This window comes from Acinonyx jubatus, chromosome A3, assembly GCF_027475565.1.
Source record: "Acinonyx jubatus isolate Ajub_Pintada_27869175 chromosome A3, VMU_Ajub_asm_v1.0, whole genome shotgun sequence".
Taxonomy (NCBI): domain Eukaryota; kingdom Metazoa; phylum Chordata; class Mammalia; order Carnivora; family Felidae; genus Acinonyx; species Acinonyx jubatus.
Window position 1 is genome coordinate 77,430,501 of NC_069388.1, and position 16,191 is coordinate 77,446,691.

At 37.5% G+C, this 16,191-nt stretch overlaps 1 protein-coding gene across 4 annotated transcripts in view; it reads right to left on the reverse strand.

The window, feature by feature from the left end:
• Positions 1-1,484: 1,484 nt before the first annotated feature.
• The window catches only part of PUS10 (pseudouridine synthase 10), a 73,004-nt gene continuing 58,297 nt past the window's right edge, over positions 1,485-16,191 (reverse strand). For 3 of the 4 annotated variants that reach the window (XM_027072395.2, XM_015070528.3, XM_053200640.1), the window contains 3 exons: positions 10,207-10,349; positions 7,056-7,155; positions 1,485-4,994 (listed from right to left, as the gene is read on the reverse strand). In XM_027072395.2, the coding sequence (XP_026928196.1) occupies positions 4,956-4,994; positions 7,056-7,155; positions 10,207-10,349 (282 nt within the window). In that variant the 3' untranslated portion in view covers positions 1,485-4,955. Of the gene's footprint in view, positions 4,995-7,055; positions 7,202-10,103; positions 10,350-16,191 lie in introns of those variants that run through there. The other variant, XR_008289337.1, reaches the window with a different exon arrangement.

Sequence of the window (16,191 nt, forward strand, 5' to 3'; positions counted from 1 at the left end):
ATTGGATAAGATTGAATTTCAAAAGTAATTGTAATTTTTTTCATGATACAAAAGTATAGGTTAAGAAAAAACCTTTATGTCCCCACTACTGTTACTAATAAATAAAACACAGATAAAAATTTTAAACATTCATTTCTCCTAAAGATTTTCTAAATATGTTTCATTTCGAAATGTCTATAGCTTTAGGAAAAAATACCACCTGCTAGTAATTATTTAGAGGGGGTAGAATTTATCATTTGTCACTTACCACTCATTTCCACTTCAGTTTACAATTGGACTTTCAAAAATTTAAAGAATCTTAAAATTTTAAAGAATTGAAAGAATTTAAAATTTTTCCTTAAATAGTTATGTGTGAACAGTAATAATAATTAGTAAATAATGGTGCTTCAGTAAATCGAGTTTTCAGGGATATCAGCAGAGTAAATAAAATGTGTTTTTGATAAAAGTAAACATCTTGGCTGTTTTTCTTATTACATAATCAAAACAGTGTAGCTTTGCATAAAATGTAGTAATAGAGAAGATGGGAGTATTTGGGGATCTACTTACGGAATTTAGTCTCAGGAGACTTCATTGGGAAGTACCATGTCTAGATGAACCCTTTATATGTTTTATGTTTTAAAAGACTGCATTAAAGGGGCACCTGGGTGGCTCAGTAGGTTGAGCATCTGACTCTTGATTTTGGTTCTGGGAATGATCCCAGCACCATGGGATCGAGCCCCATGTCAAGCTCCATGTTGAGCATGGAGCCTACCTAAGATTCTCTTTCCCTCTGCCCCTCCCCTGCTTGTGCTCTCTTTTGCTTTCTCAAAAAAATAATAAAATGACTTTAAAAGAATGTACTTAAAAATGGTGTTAACTAATGAATTACCTTTCTTAGGGGCTCTAAGAAATTTGAAGGCACTGTAAAAAGTGGTTTTTGTTAAGTTCTCGGGTATTCAATTATTTATGTTAAATGTCACATCAAGATGTAATCATTTGTAAAATGTCAAGATGCTTTTTGTTGTACAGAATATTTTATTACCTTTGTAATATCTTTGTATACAGTGATTTTTTTTTCATGGTAATAAATGGAAAAAACTCAAATACTTAAAATTTTGTTGTGTTGTCATTTGACTTAAACTATTGATGAGATTTTGTTATTTATAGCATCCTCCTTGGGAAAGGTAGTTGGGTTGCTTAGAAACATTAGGCATTTTTATGGAAAGCTATATCTGAATATACCTGCATATGTAACTGTTCTGTGAAATGATAATTTTTGTAGAGTACTAAAATGCATTTTTAAAAGATTTTCATTTTCTGCCTTCCTGACTTATTTCCTGCCTCTCTCCCTTCCTGTATAATTCAGGACAAAAGTCATTCACTTATTCTGAGCAAGGTACAGGTAAGTACTTTGCCACAGGAGGCAAAGGTGGTGCCCCAGTGTGGGACTGCTGGGTGGAGCTGAAGGAGAACATTTGAGGGTGGTAGAGAGGGGACTTTCTGGGATCTGGAATAAGAAATAGGAGATTGGTTATTTAGGAGGGGGACTGATCTATCAAGTAAATAAATAAGGCTAATGGGAGCCAGATTTCTGTCAGAGAAAGGTATTACAAATATGAAAAGGGAGAAAACTAGAATAAGGTTGGAATTGGAAGTACTGGTATACAACTCCCAATTTTCAATATGTGTAAAGTAATGTGTTTGTGCATGTATGCCTTTGCATTCGTAAGTAACAAATTATAACCCGTCAAATAAAACAGGAAGCCACAAATCCACAAGAAGGGAAACTTCTACCTTTCGGTGGAATGGTAACCAAGAAATGTAAAAGGAACGGTGGAATTAGAAAATCAGTATTTGACAAATCTTCAGTAAATGCTAAAATTAATAGATGAAAGTGTGATGATCTCCTTATAAGATACTCATTAATTAAAGGGAAAAAAGAGTAACTATAAAAGTGGAGGAGCGGGGCAGACACTACCTTCATTAAGTGATTAAAATCCAGTCGTCAGCAACTGCACAAATCAAAATTGTAGAATACCTGATAAGATGCAAGAAGATAATATCTCCTATGGTACTCTTGCGAGGAAGGTACAACCTGAGTCTAATAATAAGGAAACATCAAGCAAACCCAGATGTAGGAGCAATCTACAAAATAACTGACCTGAAATCTTCAAAAATATTAAAGTAATGAAAGTCAAGGAAAGACAAACTTTTCAGATTAGTGGAGATTAAAGGAACGTAACAGTTACATGCAAAGTGTGATCCCTTGCCCGTGAAAGTCACCGTTGGGACAACTGGTGAGACTTAAGTGGGGTCTGTGGATTACGCAGTCGTAATATCTATGTGAACTTCTGAGTTGATGGTTCTGTTGTGGCGAAGAAGAATGTCCTTGTTTGTAGAAATTACACACTGAAGTATTCAGGGTGATGAAGCATCACTGGCTCAATGGTTTAGGGGGAAAAGGTTCTTTGTACTTTTCTTGCAACTTTCCTGTAAATTTGAAATTATTTCAAAATGAAAATAAATGAATATCATAAAAGCGGTATTTTTTTTTTCTCCATAATAAAAAAAGCAGCACCTAGGGGGCTCAGTCACTTAAGCATTTGACTCCTGATTTCTGCTCAGGTCATGATCTCACAGTTCGTGAGTTTGAGCCCCATGTCAGGCTCTGTGCTAACAGTTCAGAGCCTGCTTGGGATTCTCTCTCTCTCTCCCTCTCTCTCTGCCCCTCCCGTATGTACTTTCTCTCTCTCAAAATAAAAAAAACTTAAAAAAAAAAAAAAAGGAGGGGGGTACCATTTCAGAAAATCCAAAAAGCTTGTGTCAAAGCTCATTCTCTTTATGTGGGCTTAATAATCAAGGATAAAGATCCAAAAGAAAAGATCAGCCTAAGTAAAATGTTTTTCTCTTTGGAAATGGAAATTTAACTTCCAAGTTTATTTCATATAACTTGTTAATGTCACCAGTTACCTTACTTGGGATATTTTTTTTTCTTTTCTTTTCCAGGTATTCAGAGTTGTTTTTCCTCAACTAAATCACAGACTGTATTTGGAACAAAGAAATACTAAGAAGTACAATAGGCCCTTTCTTTAAGTGTTATTAAAGACTTCATTTAAACAAAGCTATGAGGGGAGATCACAAAACTAAAAATAATTTTATATGGGCAAAAGTGAAACTATAGCACTCATTACTTAATATTCCCAGCTCTGCATAACACAAAGACCTAACGTTAACTTTTAACAACCTGTGTCTCATAATATATGAACATATGGAATAAATAAAGTATAAACAGCTAATGTTTTTGCTTAAAACTTTGCATGTCAGGAATAGAAATTTAAGAAATAGAAATCTGTTAAGGAAGTTCTTAATTTTTCCAGTTTGGAGATTCCACTAAATTCAAGGCTGAGCCACAAGAAACATGCAAAAGACTATCTCCCAAATTATTTAAATCTTTTGTGGCAAAACTTCCCCAGAAATGGAGAAACACACAAAATTTCTTCCCTGTTTATCAGAAGTTTATTTCCGTTATCCCTTTCTCACTTTCTGGCATTGAAAATAGTGAAAAAAGTTTTTGCTAGTATTCACATACGGAACTTCATGTCAATTAAATAATTTTCCTGATTTCTAAAATGAATAATACATCTTGGTATCTATGAAGTAGGTTTAATGAAGAGATGGAAAACAATAATCCAATACCATCCAAGTCACATGTGTTTTAAAATAAGCTCAGATAGTTGAATCAGGGTGACAAATTATACTTAAATCTCAAATTTTAATGAGATTGCTGAAACATTCCTCTTAATGACCCATCCATTTTCTTTAGGTTTGGCTTATTTCCTGTTCTCTCTTCATAGTACCAACTTACTAACAAATGGTCATCATATGAGATCATATGAAATATACTTGGGCTATTTTTTTGGTAAGCTCCTTGATTTGGTATCTGAATTCTAAAAGTCAATTCTCATGGTTAGTGCATTTAAATGACATTCTCAGGTGCCTCCTTTACACAGTGGGTGCTCAATAACAAGGTTTATTAAGAAAGGACCTTAAAGACCAGGACATTTCAGTTTTAGCCCCTCCTAAGGAAGTAACTAACAATTTTAGACAAATCATTTAACTTTCATTCTTTGGTTTTCATATTTATAAAATGGAAATGATGAAATCCTATCCACTTGATGCAAATGTGTGAAATTGGATAATATATTGAAGCACTCTGGAATATATCAGATTGTTTAGCAATCTTAATTTTTCAAAATCTTATCCCTGGGTTTGAAATTACTGAAGGCACTTGTGTCTCCTTATTTAAAAGATTTATGGAAGTCTCTTACCAGGGTACACCTCAATTCCTAAGTTTCACTTTCCCTCCCCAGGAAAGGTATTGATTTTTTTAGGTTGTCAAAATAGTAACTTGAAGTCATTAAGATTTGTGACAGATTATACCAAAGAGTACTTCTGTTGACAACGGCTTACTTGAAGTTTACCGGGAAAAATATTAATGATGTCAGATTTACATTTGATATCTTAGGATATTATAGGATACTGTCCTGTGTATCAATCTAGATCTTTTGTCAAGATCATTTAACAAATTTAGAACATGATTTTGAAGGTGGTATGTCTTGTGCAGGGAAATTGTGCTGAAAGAAATTCTAGCTTCTCAGATTATCAGAATGCATCCTGTTTGTGTACTTCTCTAAATGGAATAATTAAGAGAATGTTTCCATTATTCATAGTTTGGCTTGTGGGGGTTGGAGAGGGAACAAGAAAAATCATAAGATATCCTTAGAACATTTAACACAAAATATACACATATATAGATCCTGAGATGTTACAACAAATGTTAAAATATATAGATCAACATGATCCAAATGGTTTCCAAGACACTGTTATGGTGAGTAAACAGCCATCATACAGTGTATGCTGAACGGATGTCCACATCGTGCCACGAAAACCCTACTCTGTGTTTCCAAGTTTGAAAGCTAGTCATTCAGAGCAGGGGGCCAGTCAACATCTACAGACTAGAAGGAAGAAAACAAGACATTAAAACATTACTGTTCCAGTAAGCATTTGCTGATAATGCTTCTAAACTTAATAGTGTTAATATAACACAACAGAAGAAACTGCATTTGAAGAACAGTCATTAAATACCACAGTTCAACACTCTAAAATCCGCATGAGGCCTTGAGATTCTTGGGCCCAAGGTCTGTTTCTGAATTCACAGAGTATTTGATTATCAGCCAGTTATTAACTGTACCTTTGAACAGTAAGAGACTAGAGTACCTCTAAATTTTCTAAATGTTATTTATGGGTAAAGTAGCAAACAAACTCAGGGAGCAAGACCAACTTTCCCTCGGAAGTCTCAGCAAATTTTACTCTTCAGATCATTTTCATTTTCCCATCTTGCATTTAACAAATACTCAAGCAGTTTATACACTTATAGTGTTATTTGTAACCTAGCAACCAAATGAAAAATAAATGAATATGAAAGAGCGCCTGGAACTAGAAAAGAATAAATGATCATTGAGTATCATTTCAGAAGTTTTGTTTCTTGAAAAATCAAATTTATCTATCTCTACTCACCTGGTTTGGCTCTTCTAGAACAAAACCTTTAAGTCATAGTGAAATTACAGTAGCAGACAATTTTTTCTCCACATAAGCAATCACTTCCTAGGCTTTACAAGTATGAAATTACACCTTGTCTTAACTACCCTAGAGGGCCTAATTTGAGAGAAAAGTTAAAAGAAATCCACTGTACCCATGTCTTGTTTTGTTTTGTTTTGTTTTTGAGACTTAAATTTTAAAACCCAGTATGATTTACTAGACATGATTTTTTTTAATTAATCTACAAGTTACTACCAGAATCAGGAAAATTGGGTATGTGTGTATGTGTGTGTGTATTTTTTAGAAATCCCAAGATATTTTGGTTCTGTTTCAGAACACAGCCATGTACTTAACACCCATATATAAGTTCATGGGTTGTCTCTCATGCCTGAAAACTAAACATTTCAGACCATGATCTTGTATGTGTTGAAAGCAGGAGAGGTTTCAAAAGCTCCCTAGGTGATTCCAATGGACAAACAGGGATGAGGAACACTGGCCCGTGACTCTGATATTCCTAAACTGTTCTAAGAACTGAAATCAAGGAAGATGAATGCAGTTGAGATTTTCTTCAACTAAAGGTTGTCTTCCTCAAAATAAGTCTCATGAGAAGGCTCCCTGCAACCTTGAAGGTGCTGTCACTGGCTATACTGCAGGAGCTGTATAAAATCTAATCTGAAAGCTTTGAAGAAAACTGCCAGTAAGGTATTAATGCTCCAGTGATCATGTGATTACCATAGATGTTTTCACACTAGGCAGTTATACCCACTTCTTTTTATAACATCAATCCCAGGTGCAAAATGCTAGCCTCCTAAAATTGTTTTTGTTGGGGGGTGGGTTGGGAGAGGGACCACCTTCCTCAACAGGTATTTGTCAGAGACACAACTTGTGACTCAATACCTACTGATGCTCAAATGAGAAAAAATACTTATGGAGAATTTCCTGAACGACCTATTCATGCCACTCTTCTAAATACTTAAGAATTTAACCTTGTTTCAATTCAGACTTAGAGCAGAGAATTTGTACCATATCATAGAGGTCCCTTACAGAACTGCTTTTATAAATAATCGTTGGCTCATCTCATTTTCTATCCCTGTCCTGAATGTATGTTTCTGAGCAATCTGAAACTCCTGAAACAAAACAGGTATGGGAATTAACTCTCTAGAGTCCAAAGGACATATGAAGGGCTCTTAAGCATCATTTCCTCACTCCGTTTAAGGGTTTAATATCTCATGCCACATGTAAAGCAACTTGGTTAGCAAATTAGCTATATATTTGCAAAAATCACAAATGAGACCTTGTATTTTTTAAAAAGATAAAAATTCCAAAGAGTCCCTCCCTGCAATACAATGCTACTGTGAGATTTTGACTATTTTGAATGGAGATAGGTACCTGTTTGGCTTAATGCCCCCCCCCCCCAAAAAGCAGAACTTTGTTGAATTCAATGTACAAACAGGCATTTCCACAATAAAATGGTTTACCTCAACATCCAGCTCAAGAATGTCTGCAGTCATATTCATTAGAGAGCCAACGTTCGGCTTGGTTCTCCCAAAGTCTCCATGTACAAACTCTTTAATGTAGCTGGGATTTGTTTAAGGAAACAATGGAGATAGCTATGCAGCACCAACTGTTTGGTGAGATTTGATAGGTAAAAGTGAAAGGACAGACAAAAGCAGAAATGTTACAAGGGTGAGGTTATTTCCGAGCTGTGACCAGTGATGTGTGTCTTAGAAAATAAGCTCTGGGGGCACCTGGGTGGCTCAGTCGGTTGAGCGTCCAGCTTCGGCTCAGATCATGATCCCACAGTTTGTGGGTTCGAGTCCCGTGTCGGGCTATGTGCTGACAGCTTGGAGCCCGGAGCCCGGAGCCTGCTTCCAATTCTGTGTCTCCCTCTCAGTCTGCCCCTCCCCTGCTCGCACTCTGTCTCTGTCTCTCAAAAATAAATAAATGTTAAAAAAAAAAAAAATTAAAAAAAAGAAGAAAAGAAGCTCTGGCAAACTGGTTCCCACCAGCTTGGAAGCCAACAGCAGGACTCAGCACTAAAAGTCATGACTTTCTTTTTTTCTTTAGTTTACCTCCAAGTGCCAAAGTTCAGCTATGGAATTTTTTTTTTTTTTTAGTTTTGTTTGTTTGTTTGTTTCAAGTAATCTCTACACTCAGTGTAGAGCTTGAACCCACAAACCCAAGATCAAGAGTCGCACACTTCATTGACTGAGCAGGCCAGGCGACCCTGGATGTACATTTTTTTTAAGTTTATTTATTTATTTTGAGAGAGAGTGTGTGTGCATGCGCATGCACACGAGCAGGGTAAGGGACAAAAAGAGAGGAGAGAGAGAATCCCAAGCAGGCTCTGTGCTGTCAATGCGAGCCCCAGGCGGGGCCTGAACTCACAAACTGTGAGATCATGACCTGAGCCAAAATCAAGAGTTGGACGCTTAACCGACTGAACCACCCAGGGGCCCATGGATATGGAGTTTTTTAAGTTAACTGTAGTTCAATACTAAGTAAAACAAAACCTTAGCTATTTTTTCTCTGCCACAAATTCCATTTTGTCATCTTTTTGGGCTCATTTTTCAATAATGTCAGCTGGCATCTGCCAAATGATAAGTTTCCACAGGGTCACACACAGAGTAACCTCAATGATGGCTTTCCTGGTAATGTGACCCAGTGACACAATAGGAGTAGGATGGGAGGGACAATGAGAATATTAATTTAGTCTTGAGAAATGTCCTTCAGAAGGATTATCAAAGGACCTAAGTTCTTGTTTGCAACTCTTGCATGGTTAACAAAAGAATTAGGTTAATTCTTCTTTTAAAGGCGCAATTTTGTGTTTCCCTCATAGGTCTTCGAATTTTGAAGTCAATGGTTAATACTAGAATTACTTATTAAGATTATATTAATATTCCTTACACAGGACTCTACTACAGGCTTGAAAATATTTATCTGAAAGATATAATTTTGCTAGCATTCAGTAAAAACTCATTTAGTGTTATGTTGTGTTCTATAAACCAGCACTTACTATAAAAACTTGATATAATTTGAATAGGAAAAGTAAGTTTATTCTTAGATGATAAAACACTTCCACCATTAACATGCTGATATGATGTCCTCACTTTCTGAAAGTTTATTCACTCTACTTTCACCAAATGTTTTGACTCAAGGATAAGACATATAATTATCTAGTAACTGCCTTCTTTACTAAATGCATAATTACATAACAGTTATAATTCTTTTTCTCTCACTTTCTTTAGAGAATGCTACTTCTGAGGAGCAATGATGAGGGGACATGACCAAAAAGCCCCAGAATAACCAACTGGAAGGGCCAGAATGTTCTTATTCATATCCAGAAGGATGAGGTATAAGTCAAATGAACTAGTTCAGTGTACTGAGCAATGTATGTGAAAAATCCACATACTTCTGTGTATAACCACATGGTATCTAAAGCTTTACCAAGTAGTCTTTCTTGGCTAATCCCTTAAATTCAGGTACTTGGCTAGTCCTAAAAACGTTTTAGTAAGATTGAAAAGATACTTGTTTCTTCAAAAGACCACTGCATTTCACCTGAGCACACTACACCTAAACTGGAATTAGGTAAAAAGAGTGGGAACAACAACAACAAAAAAGAAGTGATTTCTTTGACATTCCATCTACAGTAGGCAAATGTGCTCCAAACAACAGAATTACAAAGGTCTGCCTGCTGTCTTCTCAACAGATCAATCCCTCGATCTAAACCAAAAGTTGAAAAGATTTTAAGAGTAAATAACATACACCTATTTCACCTTTGCAAATTCTGGTTGCTTCTGGGATGTCAAGGGGCAGGGTGCGGGAGGAGGTTGGTGGGGAAAGAGAGACAGACTAATTACAGCAATATGGTGACAATGCTAGTTGGTGATTAAAATAACTTTTTTTTTTTTTTGTCTTCGATCCATAAGTAGATCATTAGTTTTATTCTAGTTAAGTATTTTATCACTTCATACTATTGGATCACTAAATAATATAAAAACAAAAAACAAACACACAAATATTACGAGCACTTTTGAAAAGTAAACTAGAGCTAGGACTAAGGCAACTGCCAGATGTATTTTAACCAGCAGCTCAGGGTTAATACAAAACCATACAAAGCAGAGCCCAATATGAAGAAGTGATCATTTGTGGACTGTTCTCTTGTTTTGGGCCAGTGGGCAAATAAAGTGTAGATCAGTATGTAAAGTAGGGCCACTCCCATCTACTATCAGTGTTTAATAATCTGGGGCAAATGCTGCAAATACTGAAAGGACCCAAATGTCGTTATGAAAACGCGACTTGCAAAATGTTATGAAGACACAAATCAATAAATGAATCAATCAGAACTGTTTCCTGAGTACTTACTATGCAGTGTGCATTGTGTGAGACACTGTGACTATTTTAAGGTTCACACTCTATTGGCTGCTGACTCATGGTTTAAAAAGTCATTTTGAAAAATACAAATTAAATGGGACCCCCCCACACACACACCCCAAAACAGAATTTTTCTCCAACCTAATCCTTACCCTAATTGTTCCTAGATCAAGTTGAACCTATCTTCTGGGGCAGCGTGAACTCTTCCACTAAGGTTCCGCTTAGATTACTTTTGGGCGAAAGGCGAAAGGATACGTGCCAGCTTGAGTCTTCAGGTAGAGGTGGAAGTGATGTTCATCCACATAGCGCGTCTCCATGGAGTGAATGATGCGAGTTCTCACAGCCAAGGGCCTCCGATGCAGGACTCGGAGGGGTGTTTTCTGGTCAATCTTTAAGTCCTAGAGGAGGATATGTTACACAACCATGGAGTCAGCTTTGCTCCCAGGGCACCCGGGGAAGCAGGTCTCAGTGTCTCCTTTGTCATCCATGGCTCACCACAGAGGTCTTCTGTCAGGGTAGATACTGGTACTATAATAAATCGTACTTCCAAAGGTTCAGGCTCTGTGGAACTTCTCATAACCTAGTCCATAGTTACTCATTTTCTGGGCCTCCGTATGCCATTAAAAAAGGATTTGGATGGGGCACCTGGGTGGTTCAGTCAGTTAAGCCTCCAACTCTTGATTTCCGCTTTTGGTCATGATCTCACAGTTGGTGGGATCTAGACCCACGCTGGGCTCTGTGTTGACAGCTCGGAGCTGGCTGAGAATTCTCTCTCTCTTTCTGTCTCTTTCTGCCCCTCCCCTGCTTGTGTGCACTTGTGCTCTGTCTCTCAAAAATAAATGAATAAACATTTTTTTTTAAAGGCTTTGAAGTAAATGATCCCCAAGGTCTCTTTTAGTCTAATATTTAACAAATTGATTAGGACCCCAGAGTTCTAGTCTATCCTTTACTTTAACAGAGCTCTTCTAGAAGATCTGTTCTTACCTTTTTTTTCCCCGACCCAACAGATGATTTAACAGTGGGGTGAATGGCTGAGGTGAGAAATGGCTTTCTGTAAAAGGTGAGACCTTGGCATCACTTGTGTGTATGGGCAGTGTGCAAGTTTGAAGGACAACCATATACCTACTCACTAGGTTATTTTTTTTGGTTATATGAAAAGATCTATCTGGAAAATTAAGTTACATCACTGTTTAGGGTAGTATTTTCAATATAATAACTACAAAGAAGTGTGTACAATAAATCAAGACCTCTCAGTATTTGTAAGCCCAGTTCAAGTTACTTGAGAATAACAATACTACATGCTTTTGACAATTTAGATTTTTTAGGGGCACAGCCTTGTTTTTCTTCAGAGATTTCCTTTTGTCACAAGACATAAAATAAGAAATAGAGATTAAAATTGTAAAAGGTCAACTAATTCTAAGTTTTAAAAATAGATGTTGGATATAACCAGAAATGTAGGTTCATGAGAACTTTGAATCCTCTGCCATTTCTTGTTGGAACAACTCCTTCCTAATTTATACGACTTGGGAGTCCCTGAAGCCATGCTAAGAGAACAAAGATTTCTGTCTGGTCTCCCCTCTATCAAGTTTTCCACCCAGAAAGAAAGAGCAAGTTCTGACAAAGACTACACTTGAAATGGTGTGACTGTTTTGATCATAGCAGTGAGTCAATGGTCCCTCCTAACTTGTAGGTTTTATGATTCCATAATTCTTGGGTTTAGAAGCATGTTGTTCTGCTGAGATATGCTGTCTACATAAGGTCTGACATTTCTCTGGCCAAAGAGACAAAAAAAAGGACATGGCTGAACTGTTAAGGAATCTGTACAGATACAGCCTTCACTGTAGAATACAGAAATAACTGGCCTTTAAATGAGTGACTAAGGAATGCTCCTCTCCCTGTATTAGTACTCACTCCCAGTCCTAGTCAATGGAAGTACTGACTGAGCTGGGAGACCCACCACTGCTTCCAATATAACACTCGTTCAGCACACACTCCTGTGTGTTTTGTGTCTGCTTGTTTTCAGTAGACAAAAGGAAACTATTTACTTTAACATTGCATTCTTCTGGCCCCATTCTGATGAATTTTCAGAAATACAGACACATACGCAAACAACTTTTTTTTTCCTTAGAAATAGAATACTCTTAAAAAAGAAGAGACAACAGACTTCAAGCTGTATTAGAAAGCTGTAATCATCAAGACAGTATGGTACTGGCACAAGAACAGACACTCAGATCAATGGAACAGAATAGAGAACCCAGAAATGGACCCACAAACATATGGCCAACTGATCTTTGACAAAGCAGGAAAGAATATCCAGTGGAATAAACACAGTCTCTTCAGCAAGTGGTGCTGGGAAAACTGGACAGCGACACGCAGAAGAATGAACCTGGACCACTTTCTTACACCACACACAAAAAATAAACTCAAAATGGATGAAAGACCTAAATGTAAGACAGGAAGCCATCAAAATCCTTGAGGATAAAGCAGGCAAAAACCTCTCTGATCTTGGCTGCAGCATCTTCTTACTCAACATGTCTTCGGAGGCAAGGGAAACAAAGCAAACATGAACTATTGGGACCTCATCAAAATAAAAAGCTTCTGGACAGCAAAGGAAACAATCAGCAAAACTAAAAGGCAACTGACGGAATGGGAGAAGATATTTGCAAATGAAATATCAGATAAAGGCTTGGTATCCAAAATCTATAAAGAACCTATCAAACTCAACACCCAAAAAACAAATAATCCAGTAAGAAATAGGCAAAGGACATGAATAGACACTTCTCCAAAGAAGACATCCAGATGGCCAACCGACACATGAAAAAATGCTCGACATCACTCATCATCAGGGAAATACCAATCAAAACCACAATGAGATACCACCTCCCACCTGTCAGAATGGCTAACACGAACAACTCAGGCAACAACAGATGTTGGCGAGGATGAGGAGAAAGAGGATCTCTTTTGCATTACTGGTGGGAATGCAAGCTGGTGCAGCCACTCTGGAAAACAGTATGGAGGTTCCTCAAAAAATTAAAAATAAAACTACCCTACGACCCAGCAATTGCACTACTAGGTATTTATCCAAGGGATACAGGGATGCTGTTTTGAAGGGACACATGCACCCCAATGTTTATAGCAGCACTATCAACAATAGCCAAAGTATGGAAAGAGCCCAACTGTCCATCGATGGATAAATGGATAAAGAAGATGTGGTATATATATACAATGTAGTATTACTCAGCAATCAAAAAGAATGAAATCTTGCCATTTGCAACTACATGGATGGAACTAGAGGGTATTATGCTAAGCGAAATTAGTCAGTCAGACAAAGACAAATATATGACTTCACTCATATGAGGACTTTAAGACACAGAACAGATGAACACAAGGGAAAGGAAGCAAAAACAATATAAAAACAGGGAGGGGGACAAAACATAATATGGAGAACAAACAGAGAGTTACTGGAGGGGTTGGGGGGGGATGGGCTAAATGGGTGAGGGGCATTAAGGAATCTACTCCTGAAATCACTGTTGCACTATATGCTAACTAACTTGGATGTAAATTTTTTAAATTAAATAAATAAATAAATAAATAAATAAATGTGAAAAAAACAAAAAAGAAGAGACAAATAGTAAATTTGAAGTGACTTTTTCTCAAAATGGGGTAGTAACTCAGTTTTTCTATTTTTTTTTTAATGTTTATTTATTTTTGAGAGAGAGATAGCAAGAGCAGGGGAGGGGCAGAGACAGGGAGACAGAGGATCCAAAGCAGGCTCTGTACTGACAGCAGAGAGCTCAAACTCATGAACTATAAGATCATGACTTGAGCTGAACTCAGAACCTCAACCAACTGAGCCACCCAGGCGCCCCTCAGTTTTTCTATTCTTGATGACAATAGGAATATTTGAAAATAGTTTTAACCCCAACACAAAAAAATTATTAGAAGTCAGCTACTCCCATCAGTCCATTTGAGCTATGAACCATTAAAATAGACCCTTTCATTGCTCACTCTGTACCTACAAAAATTATCTTTCACATTATTCAGCATTATTTCTAAATTAGCTGTGAATAGGGCTACCTTCAAACTATGAATGCATTTTTTTTTTAAGTAATCTCTATACCCAACATGGGGCTTGAACTCACGACCCCAAGATCAAGAGTCACATGTTCTACCAACTGAGCCATCCAGGTGCCCCAAATCTATTTTTTAAATGAGTTCATCTTCCCCTCAGAATTCTGAATGACTTACATATGTGGTGAAATAGTGGTTTAGAAATTTGTTTTCCAATCTTAAGAATATCTGTCTAAACTATCATTCTAAAGGCTGCAGATAATGGGCTAAAAACCAAATGGCTTTTGATATAGACTCATGGAACATAAGATCTGGAGGCCCACTGGGGGTGATCTAGTCAACACCCACCCCCGTGTTAGGGATGAACGTGTCTAAACAGGTGAATGATTCATACTATAAACATTATTCTGCACTTCACTTTCTTTCTCATAATGTCATGTGTGTTTCTGTGAGTCATAGGTGTGGACCTACTTCTATCCTTTTTTCCAACAATTTTAGGCATATATACACACAATAACATAAATGGGATCACATGCTGTTTTAGTTTTTTTTAATAACTTTATAATATTCCAGCTTCCTCTGCCATTTCCTTTTTTTTTTTTAATTTTTTTAACGTTTATTTATTTTTGAGAGAGACAGAGACAGAATGCGAGTGGGTTGGGGCAGAGAGAGAGGGAGGCACAGAATCAGAAGCAGGCTGCAGGCTCTGAGCTGTCAGCACAGAGCCTGACGCAGGGCTCGAACTCACGAGCTGTGAGATCATGACCTGAGCCAAAGTCAGACGCTCAATCGACAGAGCCACCCAGGTGCCCCTGCCATTTCCTTTCTGAAGGAAGTTCACTTTGTTGTTGATTGATTTTGCCACTTTGAATAAAGTCAGTAAACATCTTTGTGCACATATCCTTAAGCCCTGGAGTTTTATTTCTTCAGGACAGATTGCCAGTAGTGGAAGTGCTGGGTAGAAGACGAATACGTTTTTAATTTTTAGAATCACTGCTACATTATTTTCCAAAAAAGGCTAAACACTTTACATTTCTACTGACAAAGTATGCAACTAGTCTTCTCCATGCCAACCAATAGGTGCTAGTCTCAGAGGACTAAAGTGATGTCTTATTGTTACTTTAATCCAAAGTGGAACGTCTTTTCAGATGATCCTTGGCCATATGCAGTTGCTCTTTTTCAGCTGCTTGATCCTTTGTCTATTTTTCTCTATTGGGTGTTTGCATTTTTCATAAGTAGAAATCCTATTTATGGTATCTTTTGCCACACGATTTGTTTTCTACATAGTTGCATATATGTGTATACAGAAACACACACTCATGTATATGTTTTAATGCTTACTTATTTTTGAGGGAGAGAGACAGACAGAGCATGAGCGGGGGAAAGGCAGAGAGAGAGGGAGACACAGAATCTGAAGCAGGCTCCAGGCTCTGAGCTGTCAGCACAGAGCCCAACATGGGGTTCGAACTCATGAACCATGAGATCATGACCTGAGCCCAAATCAGATGCTTAACCGACTGAGTCACCGAGGCACCCTTCTCATGTGTATGTTTAAATCACAATGTATCACCCAATAAATACTCTTATAGCTTGTTTTCTTCCCCTGAGCATTTATCAGGAACATTTTCCTTTGTCAATAGTCATCTACCACATAATTTCTAACAGCTGGTTAGCAGTATCCATCATACAGATAAACCATAAGATGAAGTCTGTCTCCTCTAGTAGGTCATCTAGATTATTACAAAATATTGCCCATTTTAACAACGTTGTGATAACTATACAGACCTCTATATCCATTTATGCTCATTCCTTGCATTTGAGAGTAAATTATCCTTACAGGAAGAGATGGGGATAGGTGGGAAGAAACATGCAAAGGAACAGGCAGAACCTCTACAGTGCCGTATGCTCATGTGAAGGAAAACCTAGCACATGCCAAAATTTGTGCTGTACATATATTATCCTTCTTAAAAATTTATAACATGTTGGGGCGCTTGAGTGGCTCAGTTGGTTAAGAGTCCGACTTCAGCTCAGGTTGTGATCTCACAATTCATGGGTTTGAGCCCCGTGTCGGGCTGTGTGCTGACAGCTTGGAGCCTGGAGCCTGCTTCAGATTCTGTCTCCCCCTCTCTCTGCCCCTCCCCCACTTCCATTCTGTCTCTCTCTCTCTCC